At 57.2% G+C, this 12309-nt stretch overlaps 2 protein-coding genes across 2 annotated transcripts; one reads left to right on the top strand and one right to left on the bottom strand.

Moving 5' to 3' along the window:
• Positions 1 to 754: 754 nt before the first annotated feature.
• NEU4 (neuraminidase 4) lies at positions 755 to 3691 on the top strand. The gene is made up of 4 exons (XM_050978005.1): positions 755 to 1039; positions 2002 to 2257; positions 2637 to 3185; positions 3258 to 3691. Exons 1-4 carry the CDS (start codon positions 839 to 841, stop codon positions 3659 to 3661), a joined length of 1410 nt encoding a protein of 469 aa, XP_050833962.1. The 5' UTR covers positions 755 to 838; the 3' UTR covers positions 3662 to 3691.
• A 2035-nt stretch (positions 3692 to 5726) lies between these two features.
• Positions 5727 to 7947, bottom strand: TM4SF19 (transmembrane 4 L six family member 19). The gene is made up of 4 exons (XM_050978006.1): positions 7771 to 7947; positions 7592 to 7660; positions 6599 to 6783; positions 5727 to 5913 (listed from the first exon to the last, which is right to left on the bottom strand). Exons 1-4 carry the CDS (start codon positions 7945 to 7947, stop codon positions 5727 to 5729), a joined length of 618 nt encoding a protein of 205 aa, XP_050833963.1.
• Positions 7948 to 12309: the final 4362 nt, after the last annotated feature.

The following is a 12309-nucleotide window of genomic DNA, read 5'->3' as shown; positions in this document are numbered from 1 at the left end:
CCGGGGGAGCCCCGTGACCGGCGGAGGGGGGACCCTGCAGGACAGGAGCAGTGAGGGCACAGCTCTGCCGAGAGCCGGCGACACTCCGGGCCGAGCGACAGAGAGAGACGGGCCGCTCCAGCTGAGCAGGAGCCGGTGAGTGCCTTCGCTTTCTCCGGGGGGTGCTGAATGAGCAAAAGCTCCTGATGAAACCACAGGTGAGAGTGGCTTGAGACTGCTCCAGCTGAGCCTGGAGTGGATGCCCATCTCCTTCCGTGGTGATAATCTCCAGGGAAATGAAGGGACACGTAAGCTGGGGACAGCTGAGCTGCTGGGGACCGCGCTGTCCGTGCTGTGCAGCTCAGGTTGCCCCCACAGAGGAGGGGGAACAAGGGCTCCGCTGGCTCCGCTGCGCTGGAGGCAGCAGAGGAACGGGAACACTCCCTGACCCTGTCACCATGAGCCTGGGCTGCTTCAGGGCTCTCGTCTGTGGGCTCTGCCCTCCCAATGCCCGCTGGAAGAGAGCATGGAGCTGCAGGTCTCACCCTGCTCTCTGCTCACTGGCCTTGATTTCCCAGACAAGCTAAAGATCAAAATAATTTTATTTCATATTATTTTGGGGTCCCCAGGTCAGCCTCCTCGCTGGTGCCCTGACCCACCTCTGAGTGTGCTGACAGCGCACACTCAGCCACCCCATACTCAGCCCCCCTCCACCCCAGGCTCCCGGGGGGCTACCCCGACCCAAGCCCACCAAATTAAACCCCGAACCCTTCCAAGGACAACCCCACGCCCCTGGCCATGCCCAGCAGCCGCTCCCCCTACCTCCATCCCCCCACCGCATCCTTGTGCTGCAGCTGCCATGGGCTCCCGGCACTTCCCGGCCCGGACCGTGCTGTTCGAGAAGGAATCCAGCGGTGTCACGTACCGTGTGCCCGCCCTGCTCTACCTGCCCTGCGTGGCCAAGCTGCTGGCGTTCGCCGAGGAGCGGCTCAGCGCCGACGATGCCCACGCCAACCTGCTGGTGCTGCGCCGCGGCTCCATCTACGGCAGCTACGTGGAGGTGGGACAGGGTGGGCCAGCCCGGGGACACGCTGGGGGCTGTCCTCATCGCCTGGGGGTGGCACAGCCAGGCTCCTGGAGACAGCCGCAGGGAGAGGAGGCTGGCATGGGTGGAGTGGATCACAGGGTCACGGGTTGGTTTTGGTTGGAGGGGATCTCAAGGGCCATCTCATGCCATGGCCTGTCATGGGCAGGGACACCTCCTGCTATCCCAGGTTGCTCCAAGCCCCGTCCAATCTCACAATTTCTGCTGGTCAGAGTGACTGGGATACGTACGAGTCTCTTTTCCCCAGCCTGGCAGTTGAATAAGGAGTCAGGATTCTTCTGTTCTCATTCTCAAGGTTGTTTATTATTTCTTATCTATAACATTCTTTCTCTGACCCGCCGAGGTCTGTCTGGCAGGTCGGGTTGAGACACTCTGCCCACCTCAGAGGTGGTGTTATCTTTTTATACTAAAAACTACGTGTACAATATTTACCATTACTTCCCAATACCCTATCACCTATGTTAGACAGTGAGTTTCTACCTTAAACCAATCTAAAAGTGCCAGCATCACCTGGAACATGGAGGCTAGGAAGAAGAAGGAGGAAGGACAGGGTACACCCGAATTCCTCCATCTTGGGACTCCGAGCCCCCATTCTAAAAACTTCAAAAATTTATTTTTCACCCTGTGACAAACTATTATTCCACTTAAACTCTCTTGACTTGTAATTCCTCATATAAAGGTGGTCATTTGCTCCATAGGTCAAAATCAAAGTCACAGGTGTCTTGGGCTCTGTGCCAAGGTCTCTGAGCCCACTGTCAGGGTCTCGAGTCCTCCAGGGCAGTCGGAGGAATTTCCTGGGTTCTGACAATCCAACCCTGCTGGGAACACTTCAGGGATGGGGCAGTCACAGCTCTGGGCAAAATCTGGGATGGTCCTTACCCCCTGTGTGTCCTCTCCTCCTCCTCCTCCCTGGGCAGTGGGAAGACATGCGTGTGCTGGAGACGGCAACGCTGCAGCACCACCGCTCAATGAACCCCTGCCCGCTCTACGATGAGTTCACGGGCACCCTCTTCCTCTTCTTCATCACGGTGCTGGGCAGGACGCCCGAAGCCTACCAGATTGTCACTGGCCAAAACGTCACCCGCCTGTGCTGTGTCACCAGCGCTGACCAGGGCCTGAGCTGGAGCACAGCCACAGACCTGACACAGCAGGTCATTGGTGCCACCATCAAAGGTACCCAGCTGCAGGGCATGGGGAGAGGGCAGAGCAGCCAGCACGGGGGTGGCCATGGGTTTTGGTGTCCTGGAGCCACCCGTGGCATTGCTGGGGGTGACTTTGACACAGGAATCCCACAAGCTTCCAAAAAGGTGGAGGAGGACCTCAAGCAGAGGGGAGAAGGGATGGAGGGAGTATCCACATCAGTTACTGGGGGTGGGGAGAAGATGGAGAGGCGTGTGTGGGGACAGCAAGGCAGCACTGGGCTCTGCTGCCCTCCCACCCCACCACTTGAGAGGAAGCCCTGGGGACCCTCCCACGCTGGGCACGGCAGGGCACCGCGGTGGTCACCCTTTACCCCGTGCCACCTTCACCCCGTGCCATCTGCGCTCCCCAGACTGGGCGACATTCGCGCTGGGCCCCGGGCACGGGATCCAGCTGCGCTCCGGCCGGCTGCTGGTGCCCGCCTACAGCTACCACATCGACTGCAAGGAGTGCTTCGGGCAGCTCTGCAAGACCACCCCGCACTCCTTCGCCTTCTACAGCGACGACCACGGCCGCGCCTGGCGCTTCGGGGAGTTCATCCCCAACCTGCAGACGGGCGAGTGCCAGCTGGTGTCCGTGGATGAGGAGGACGGATCCAACGTCCTCTACTGCAACGCCCGCAGCCCCTTGGGCTTCAGGGTGCAGGCGCTCAGCACGGACGATGGGGCCGTGTTCCACGGCGGGCAGCTGGTGCAGCGGCTGGTGGAGCCGCCCCACGGCTGTCACGGCAGTGTCATCGGCTTCCCCGCGCCGCTCGTGTACGTCCCCGCCGCCTCCCGGGACACCGGGATGTCCCCCCGGGGCTCGGTGTGCCGGCGGCTTCCCGGGGCGCTCCGGGGGCTCGGACAGGCAGGAGGCGCTGAGCTGCCCGCCGGCAGCCACCGGGAGCCAGATGAGCCCCGTGAGGATTGTCCCACCCCAGGGCGTCGCGACGATGCCCACAATGTCACCTTGGTGCAGGGGGACTCTGCAGCGACCCCCGGCCGCACTCCCTTCTTCCAAGCACCGACGTGGATCCTGTACTCCCACCCCACCAGCTCCATGTCGCGGGTGAACATGGGGGTTCACCTGAGCACCTTCCCCAGGGACGCAGAGAGCTGGACAGAGCCCTGGGTCATCTACGAGGGCCCGAGCGCCTACTCGGACCTGGCGTACCTGGAGCTGCCCTACAGGGACGCGCCGGTGGCCGGCGGCACGGCCATCGCCTTCGCCTGCCTCTATGAGAACGGGATGAGGTCTCCCTACGAGCAGATCTCCTTCAGCATGTTCACGCTGCACGACGTGCTCCAGAACATCCCCCTGACAGCCGCTGCTCCCCGGCGGGGCCGCGGGAGGAAGAGGAGGAGGAGGAGGAGGAGGAGCTGCCTCGTCTCCTAGAGCCCGCCCAGGTCATCTCCCCCCAGGGCTGGATCCCGGAGCATCGACCCCTCGGCTGGGTCCTGCCACCATCCAGCACGGCCACAGCACACAGAGGGGTGTTATTGTCCCCACACTGGGGTTTGTCTCATTTTTATTGCTGTTTTTTAAATTCTGCTTTGGGTGGGGAGGCTTTTGCCCCCAGCCCAGCCTCAGGCTCCTCTCCAAGCAGGAGCCACCTCTGGAAACAGATTTTGGGGAGCAACAGCAGCAGTGCAGGGGGGAGGCAGCCAGGGGTACCCTGTGCCACCCCTGTGTGCTGGCTCAGGGGATGTGGGATAGGTGGTACCACCACCCTGCTCCAAGGGCTTTCCTCCCCTTCTTATAAATAATTATGCTCTATAAATATGGGATATAATGTTAAATTCTTTCTTTTACATGAAAAGGCTTTTTCTCAATGTCACTCTGAGGGTTTGGGCTGGGGTAGAGCTCTGTTCCTTCATGATAGCTGGGTTTTATATTTGGGCTGATGACAAAGAAATGTTTGTATTGCATTACTTGTCTGTCTGGGCTTTTAGTTCTCTCTCTTTGTTATTTTCATTTTCATTACAATTTATTATTATTATTTCAATTATTAAAGTGTTTTTATGTCAACCCAGGAGACGTCTCACTCTTACCCCTCTGGTTTTCTCCTCCTCCCACAGCATGGGGGTGAGTGGCTGGGTGGTTCTCAGATGCCATCTGGGGTTCAGCCACCCCAAGGGCCCAGTTACCGTTTTGTTTGCTCTGGGATTTGTTTTTTTAATGTGCCATGGCCAACACTGCTCTCCTCTGACCCTTGTCAGTCTGGGGACAAACCCCCTCCCAGCCCACCAGGCTGTGTCCTGTGAGGTTCTGGGGAGGGGGCTGAGCACAAGAGTGGGGTCCTGCTGCAGGGTCCTGCTCCTGACACTTGTGTGTGGGTGAACTTTGGGGGTTACACCTCAATTCCTGCTCTGCCTCCCCCAGCACAGCTCCATCTGAGCTCCCCAGCTCTGCTCCTCGGGGCTCCTTCACCTGTCCTGCCCTGTGCAGGTGACAAACACCAGCTCAACTGCCCGAAATATGAGCTGATTAACAAAACTGATTAACAAGAGTGTCCAGCTCTTCAGTCTGTGACACCACCAGGTCTCATTTTCCACCAGGGTGGGTGGAGGCTGGTAAATTACAGACAACATGGAGAATAGCAATTTTCAGTTCCACTGAAGCTGCAGAGTAGAACTGAAAGACTAACTAGCAAGTGAGACAAAAGGGTGTAAAAGTAGGCAGACAGGATGCTAAACACAGCTGGAACCACTGGGGAAACAGGCAATGAGGAACATGGTGACTTTTGGGGCAAAGTTATGTAACAAGAAACAGCAGCTGATGCCCTGAGAGAGGTTCAAAACAAGGTCACAGCCCTGGGGCACTCGGTGAGTACAACCAGCAGACACCCCTGTAGGATCAAAAATCCCTTCCAGGAAGGGATGGAGGCATGTAAGCTGGTTCTAGCCCAAGTGCTGTTTGTGTTCTCTAGGAAGCCCCTTGTGATGAACCTGTGTGATCCTGGTGGAACAAACCCTGCTGTGAGGCTCCACAGCACACATTTGGTTAGAGGAGATACCCTGAGTGTGTCCAGCTCTGGGATTAGGAGTGCCTGCTTTCTAATGCTCCAGACTGGGTCAGGAAATTGATTCTCTGCCTCCTGAGGACCTTATCTCGAGGCTCTCCTCTTCTCCTTTCAGTATCATGAGGGGTGGCTGAGGCAGCTGCTGGAAGCCAGGTCCCCACCTCCATCCCTTACCGGGCCAGTCCCCAACCCCAAACCAGCCCCAAGGGAAGGGACATGGCCCTGGCCAGGGGACATGCACAGGAGCAGCCCTTGGCTCACCAGCCCCACGAGCTGCTCCAAACCCTGGATGTCCATCCCCCTCGGGGGCTCTGTCAGTCTCACGCTGGGCTCTTGCCCCGGGCTGGTGTCACAGCTCCTGCTGCGCCCTCTGTGCGGCGTGTGCCAGCAGCCGAGTGACACCCGAGGTGGCAACTCCTCCTGGCACCGCCACCGGCCCTACTTGCCGTCGCAGGAGCCGCAGAGGCAGCCGAGGCAGCCGTTGAGGATCTGGAGCAGGGCCAGCACCATCTCGGCGGCGCTGATGAGCAGCAGGAGCGAGAACAGCACCACGTGCCAGGGGACGATGCCCTCGGGCTCCAGGCAGGTGCTCCAGGTGCTCCGGTTGTACAGGTAGTTCTCAGCCCTGGGTGACAGGAAGGGGACAAGGTGCAGGATCCCATCACCTTCTGCCATGAAACATCCCCCAGACATCCCACCCTTCATCTGGAGGATGAGCAGAATAAGAGCTTAGAAGCAATAAAGAAAGGAGCAGGCAGGAGAAAGAAGGGTTAGAAGAATCACATGTACTCATGTGTGTGAATCTAAAAAGAGAATTATTTTGACAGGAGGGAAAGAAACCTATACAATAACTAATTCTGCCATTTCTCTGAGAATTGACCTGGCCACTGGAAGCAAAAACATGGAAGCTAATGTCAAGAGGTTGCAGTGCAAAAACATTGGAATAAAACATTAACCACGGGTTCAGATGTGATGAAATGTTGGTAAGAGTCTTAAGTACAAAAATGGGAGCAGTGGGGCTCAAAGGGTGAATACAAAGGGATGATTCCACTCCATAGTAAACTAGCAAACAGTGCTGCAACTTCTTATTCGAGTTCTATTCTGTCACTTGATATCACAATTACTTCAGGTGGGAGGTGGGAGGGTGATAAGGATGGAAAGCACCACGCAGAAACCCACGGAAGGCGAGGAAGATTCCTCGAGCTACCAAGATCTTTCATCAACCACCACCAGCAAGCACCCACCCACCCCCTTCATTAACCCACTTAATTAGCAATAAATTAATAAGGCAGCGGTGGTTCAGCCCTCACCTGGCATCAGGCCCGGGGTCAGTGGCATCCAGGAAGGGGTATCCCCAGAGGGCGGTGTGCCCGGGGCCCAGCCCGGTGCTGTTGTAGCGGCAGAGGGGGCCGGTGCTCAGCCCCACCCCGCAGAGCACGAAGCAGGCGGCGGCGCCCAGCAGCGCCAGCTTGGAGAGCACCACGGACAGGAAAGCCTGCGGGAGAACCGGGGGGCACACACACGGTCAGGGGGTGCAAACGCAGCTCAGCTTGTCAGCAGAGTTTGGGAGCGGGGAACCGCCCTCCCCAGCTGCGGCTGAGGATGGAGGCACCGCTGGGATGGCAGACGTGGGCAGGGAGAGGCAGCGACCTGCAGAGCCCATCCCAGCACGCACCGGAGCCCTGTCCCCTGGGGAGGTGACAGCCTGCCATGGCACCCTGCCATAGCGCCCTTGGAGAGCAGCTCCCTGCCCGCTGTGGGACGGGGGGCATCCCACATCCCACCGTGGCACCTGAGAAAGGGTCTGTGCCCAGCACAGGAGAGGGGGACCCGCCACAACACACCGGGGGCCAGAGGAGAGGAGAACCCCTGCTATGTCCCACGGCAGGACCGTGGCACAGGAGGGTCCCTGCCCTGTCCTAGATGGGGCCAGAGGAGGATCCCTGCCCTGTCCCACCGGGGGCCATGGCAGAGAAGGATCTCTGTCCCAGGTGGGGCTATGGAAAGGGAGGGTCCCTGACCTGTCCCAGGCGGAGCCATGGCAGAGGAGGGTCCCTGCTCTGTCCCACGGCAGGACCATGGCAGAGGAGAATCTCTGTCCCACCGTGGGGCGATGGCAGAAGAGGATCTCTGTCCCAGGTAGGGCCATGGAAGGGGAGCATCCCTGCCCTGTTCCATGGCTCAGGAGGATCCCTGCCCTGTCCCACGGTGGAGGAGCTGGCTCCCGGCCCCATCCCCATCCATCCCCGCTGCCCCCCGGCCCCATCCCGCCCCGCTGCCCCATCCCCGCTCCCTCGGCTCACGCTGTGGCGGCCGGAGCAGCCGGAGCGCTGCCAGCCCAGCGCCGTGACGTGTGTCGCTGCCAGCAGCACCTGCGGGGACAAAACCACAGCTGGGGGACAGAGCGGAGCCTCCTGCCCTGCTCCAGCCCCCTGGCCCCGCTGCAGCCCGGGGGAAGGGCGCTGTGCCCCGCGGTACTCACGGCGACGCCGCCGCCCCAGAGCCCCGGCAGGGCGCGGGCGTGGCGGCCGATGTGTCCCCGCCGCAGGGGCTCGGATGCTCCGCCGGGGAACAGCAGGAGGATGCTGGCTGCCATGGAGAGCGTGCCCAGCACCAGCATGCAGGGCCCCACGATCCGGCTGCACTTCCCCACGCACATGGCCGTCCTGCGTGGGCACGGGGAGGAGGAGGAGGAGGAGAGGAAGGGGCTGCGTTTAGCCCCGCAGCGCCCCGAGGCTTCCCCAGCCCGAGCCCGTCTCACAGCTGAGGGTGGGTGGGAGTTGCCGGGTTGTGCTTTTGGGTGTCAGCCCACCCTGTCCCTACCTGAGGGCGATTTCCAATGGAAATTCTAATACTTCTTTGCCAAATGGGCACTGGTGTTCCCACAGCAAACCCCAAGACCTGCGTGGCCCTTCCGAAATGTGTCCCAGCTCCTGGCAGGGGGAGATGGTGTTTAAGGTCCCTTTCAACCAAAACCAGTCTGAGGTTCTATGAAAATGTTACTGCAGGGAGCCAAGCACCCACCACAGCTTTCAGGGTTTGCAACAAGCAGGAGGGAGCCAGGAAAGACGCAAAATCCTTCTACAAGGGCTTGTGAAAGCACATCGGTCTCCAATCAAATCTGACAGCAATTCCATCCCTGTCCCTGCCAGAGGTCTGAGTATGCTGAAACTGACTAAATTTAATTAAGAAAACATTATTACCTATTTTCCAGTTCCACTGGCATGAAAGTTATGAGTTAAGTTATTAACTTATGAGTTAAGTTATTGTTATGATTTTATCTAGAAAGCACCTGCCCATCTCCAGGTGATACCTTGTCCAAAATTGCCTCTCTTCTGCACCTACAAGACCCTTTCTGTACAGGATGTCCTTTGGTCACTCTGGCTCTGCTGAAAACAGCATGGTTTCCTGCTGTCCTGGCTCCCAGCTGCTTTCTGCCCTGAGTTCTCTTGGCTTGAAGTTGGGCTCATGCATTTTCCCCTTTCCTGCTCCATTGCAGCCCATTTTGCACAGGTTCCCAGCTCCAGCTGCTTCTTGCTCTGGCTTTGCAAAGCAGCAGCAGCTGTGGCACCGTGGTTGGCTCTGGGGAAGAGCTCAGCCCCTCCTGCAGGGCCCCAGGGCCAGGGAGGAGTGCCCAGGGCAGCCCATCCAGCCCTGGCAGTGCCCCAGGGGCCGGGGGACGCCAGTCCAGGGCATCTGCTCAGGACCAGCCACAGCAGGGCACTGGGGAGGGCTGAGCATGGAGGGACAGGGCTCTGAGACACCTGAGAGGGACCATCAACTCCACACATCCTAGAATCCCACCTCTCTTGATTTCCATCCTCCCTGCCTTGGTTACAGGGAATTTAGGGCCTCTTTCCCCCCTTCAGTCCCTGCCTGCAGTGCAGGGATTGTGTGTGGTTGTTTCCTGGCACAGCCATGAGTGCCCTGTGCCAAGTCCCACCTCCCCACCACCCTCTGGGACAGCTCCAGCTCCTCTGAGCTCACAGCCTGGGCTCTCACCTTTCTGCTCATCTCCCTTCCACTGCTGCCCTCTCCCTGGGGATGGCAGGAGGTCTCTTATCCTCGGGAAGCTCCCAGGGAATGCTGTCCCTTCCAAACTTCCCCCTGAGCAGGCAGCTCCTCAGCCACCACAGACAAACCCCTGTGCAGGGGAGGCAGAGCCCCAGTGCAGGTGGTGCTGTGTCCATCTGGACAGCAGGGCTCCTTTCTGCCAGCACACCCCCAGGACCAAAGGCACAGAGATTCCAGGTTCTCCCCCCTTCCCAGCTTACCTGGAGTGATGCCACAGTGTCCAGCCCTGCCTGAGCCCTGTGGCAGGCCCTGTGATGCCCAGGGCATCACCCATGGGTGACAATTTATGTCACCTCAGCCTGTGCCCCCCTCCCTCCTGTTCCCCAAGGGCCGCCCACCAGAGCATGACCCTCTGGCCGTGTCCCCATCCCAGGGAGGGATGAGTGGCTGCATGAGCCAGCCTCTGCCTTGCTCTTCCCCATTTCAGAATTTGCACTGCACAGCTCACCAAAACAGGCACACCCTCGGATTTTAAGGCTTCTGCCAGGTCTGCACTAAATGTCCCATCCTCTGGCCAAGCAGTGAACACTGCTGCTCCTGGAACAACCTGTTGGGATAATGCTTTCCTCTCTAACAGGTCTATAAAAGCTTCAGAATAAACACTCTCTTGTGTTAACTGGCTCCTACCTCCCACCCTTTGCTCCTCACAGGTGTCTCAGCTTTTCCTCAGGTGCTGAGTGCATCCCCACCACCTGTGTGTGTCATGCCTTGGTGATGAGATTGAGAGAGGAAGGTTATTTCTGGGGATCTTCATTATTATAAATTGTCAGATATCAGCATTTCCTATCTGCCATGGCTGGCAGTTAACGTGCAACAGGGCAACTCCAATTCCCACAGAGGTCAGGAACAGGATCAGGAGAACATGAATGGTCTCCGGGTCTGAGAAAAGGAGTCAGAGAAACAAGAGCACCAAAAAATGGCAAAAATGGGGCAGTTTTGTTGGCAGAGGAGTTGCAGGTGGCACAAGCAAAGAGAAGAATGGCTCATGGCCTGTGCAGGCAGAAGGAAGAACCTTCTCAAAGAGTTTTGGGAGCCCTCCAAGAGCCACATAGGAAAAGATGAATGGGTGAGGCTGAGTTACAGCAGGCAATTCCATTCCTCTTGGAAAAATAAACTGAGGAGCAGATTATCAGACAGTCCCTCTGAAAGGAAAATCAGAGTTGGCACCAGGAGAGGAATTCCCATTTTAGTCACAGAATCTCAGAATAGTCTGAGGAGGAAGGGACCCAGCAGGATCATGGAGTTCAGCTCTGAAGCTCAAGCAGGGATTGAACCTGAGGCCTTGGCAGCCTTAGCATTGGGCTCAAGCACCTGAGTTAATCTCAGCGTATTTAATCATAAATAAGACAAATCAGTCTACAAAATGCAGACAGACAACACATGCAGGATAAGCAGAGCCCAAGTTCTCCTTCCTCTCTTTTTTCACTCCCAAAGAGGGGAACCCATCTTGCACTCTGCTGGTAGAAAATGTTTTGCAACCTCATCCTGTGCCTTTCCTACGTCACAGCACACACATGACCTGCTCCATCACCTCCCACAGAAAACCCCATGCCAGGAAGTGTGAAGCATCCAGCTGACACTCCTCCCTGGACTGCTGATCTTTCCCTTATAAGAATAATCCTAAAGGAAGGCTAATTTTAGCCCTGCACGTGAGGAGCTGTGTGCTTTCCTTTCCCACACCAGAGTTCAACAGTGGAAGTCTCAGCACAGCAAGGAATTTGCTGCCAGGTCACCCAGTCCTGGTGCAGCCAAACGTGGTCCCACCTCGGGCAGTTCCAGCTTGGCCAGGTCCTCCTGCTGGCTCCTCAGGGCTGAAGAGGTGCCCTCACCCCCCTGCTCCCCTGCCCTTTGCTTCCCCAGGCTCCTCTGGGGCTGTGGAAACTGCACAGCAGGCTGGGAGCCAAGAGTGGTTTGGCTTCAAGGAGAACCAAAGAGTCTGAGGTGAGTCTGACCTGGTGAGAAGGAAATGTTCTGTGCCAGAGCAGCCTCCAGCCTGGATGGAAGATGTTCAGCACCCCTCTGGTCTCTCCCACTCCCCTCCTTAGCATCTGCAGATCTGTCTGTGCCACTGCTCAGCCAAGACTTCTCCAAAATCCCCTTAGACAAGCCCTGCAGGGTGTTTGGGGCTAGAACTGACTGAGGAAATACCAACACAATGGTGGACAACATCCCCTTTAGGGCTTACAAATGTCACCTGAATTTACAGGGCAGATAAACCAACCCCATGAAAAGCTGGAAGTTTACAGAAAGGAAAAATAAGTAAATGAAACCTGACAGGAATTTTGAGTTTGAGGTATCCCTGCAGCTCCTTGACCTGCAGACTGATGGAAAAGGATTCCTGACTCAGTTGAAACTGGAAATATTTCCCTAGGCTGCATAAAGAGTTCAGGGCTTTCCAGCTTCAAGACTGTGGCACGGCTGAGCTCCAGAGTGGACACCTACCTACAGTCAGGAACACGAGGCTGACCCAAAAGTGATTTCTCAATTTCTGTTTCTCCACTGTACCTGCCAAGTCCTGGTCCAGAAGGGTCCAGGCTCCTTGGAATTTCAAGCCAGGCCATGACAGGAATGTCCCAAGGAGCCCAAACTCCCTAAGTCAGAGGCTCTGCCTTGGCACCACCTGTACCAGGAGGACACTGACAGCTCAGAATAGAAAGCTTCATTTCCTCTGCTCTTCCATTGGGAAGGATGGAAAATCCTAGCCCTGCCTCTTTTTATTAGTTTTCATACAGGTATTCTTCCTGTCAAGGTCCTGTAAGTTTGTCTCAATTCAAGATTTTCTATCCTCTACAACAGCCTGAAGCTTTCTTGGGCAGTGCTGTCATCAACAGCTCCTTATCCTTCTAGCCCAGTATCCTCAAGGAAAAACTCAGGAACTCCACAAATAACACAGGGACAGATTTCCATTAGAACTAAACCAACAAATAAACCCCAACCCCAAAAAACA

This window comes from Serinus canaria, chromosome 9 (genome assembly GCF_022539315.1).
Source record: "Serinus canaria isolate serCan28SL12 chromosome 9, serCan2020, whole genome shotgun sequence".
Classification (NCBI taxonomy): Eukaryota; Metazoa; Chordata; class Aves; order Passeriformes; family Fringillidae; genus Serinus; species Serinus canaria.
The sequence above is the reverse complement of the archived record's forward strand: the minus strand, read 5'-3'. Positions and strand labels throughout refer to the sequence as shown.

What these genes read in the sequence shown, in the direction of transcription:
- NEU4 (XM_050978005.1), top strand. Translation starts at nt 839, where the DNA reads ATGGGCTCCCGGCACTTCCCGGCCCGGACCGTGCTGTTCGAGAAGGAA. An exon ending in TCTACGGCAGCTACGTGGAG is followed by an intron (nt 1,040 to 2,001) that starts GTGGGACAGGGT and finishes CTCCCTGGGCAG; the next exon opens with TGGGAAGACATGCGTGTGCT. An exon ending in CATTGGTGCCACCATCAAAG is followed by an intron (nt 2,258 to 2,636) that starts GTACCCAGCTGC and finishes TGCGCTCCCCAG; the next exon opens with ACTGGGCGACATTCGCGCTG.
- TM4SF19 (XM_050978006.1), bottom strand. Translation starts at nt 7,947, where the DNA reads ATGTGCGTGGGGAAGTGCAGCCGGATCGTGGGGCCCTGCATGCTGGTG. An exon ending in TCTGGGGCGGCGGCGTCGCC is followed by an intron (nt 7,661 to 7,770) that starts GTGAGTACCGCG and finishes TTGTCCCCGCAG; the next exon opens with GTGCTGCTGGCAGCGACACA. An exon ending in GACCCCGGGCCTGATGCCAG is followed by an intron (nt 5,914 to 6,598) that starts GTGAGGGCTGAA and finishes CCTGTCACCCAG; the next exon opens with GGCTGAGAACTACCTGTACA.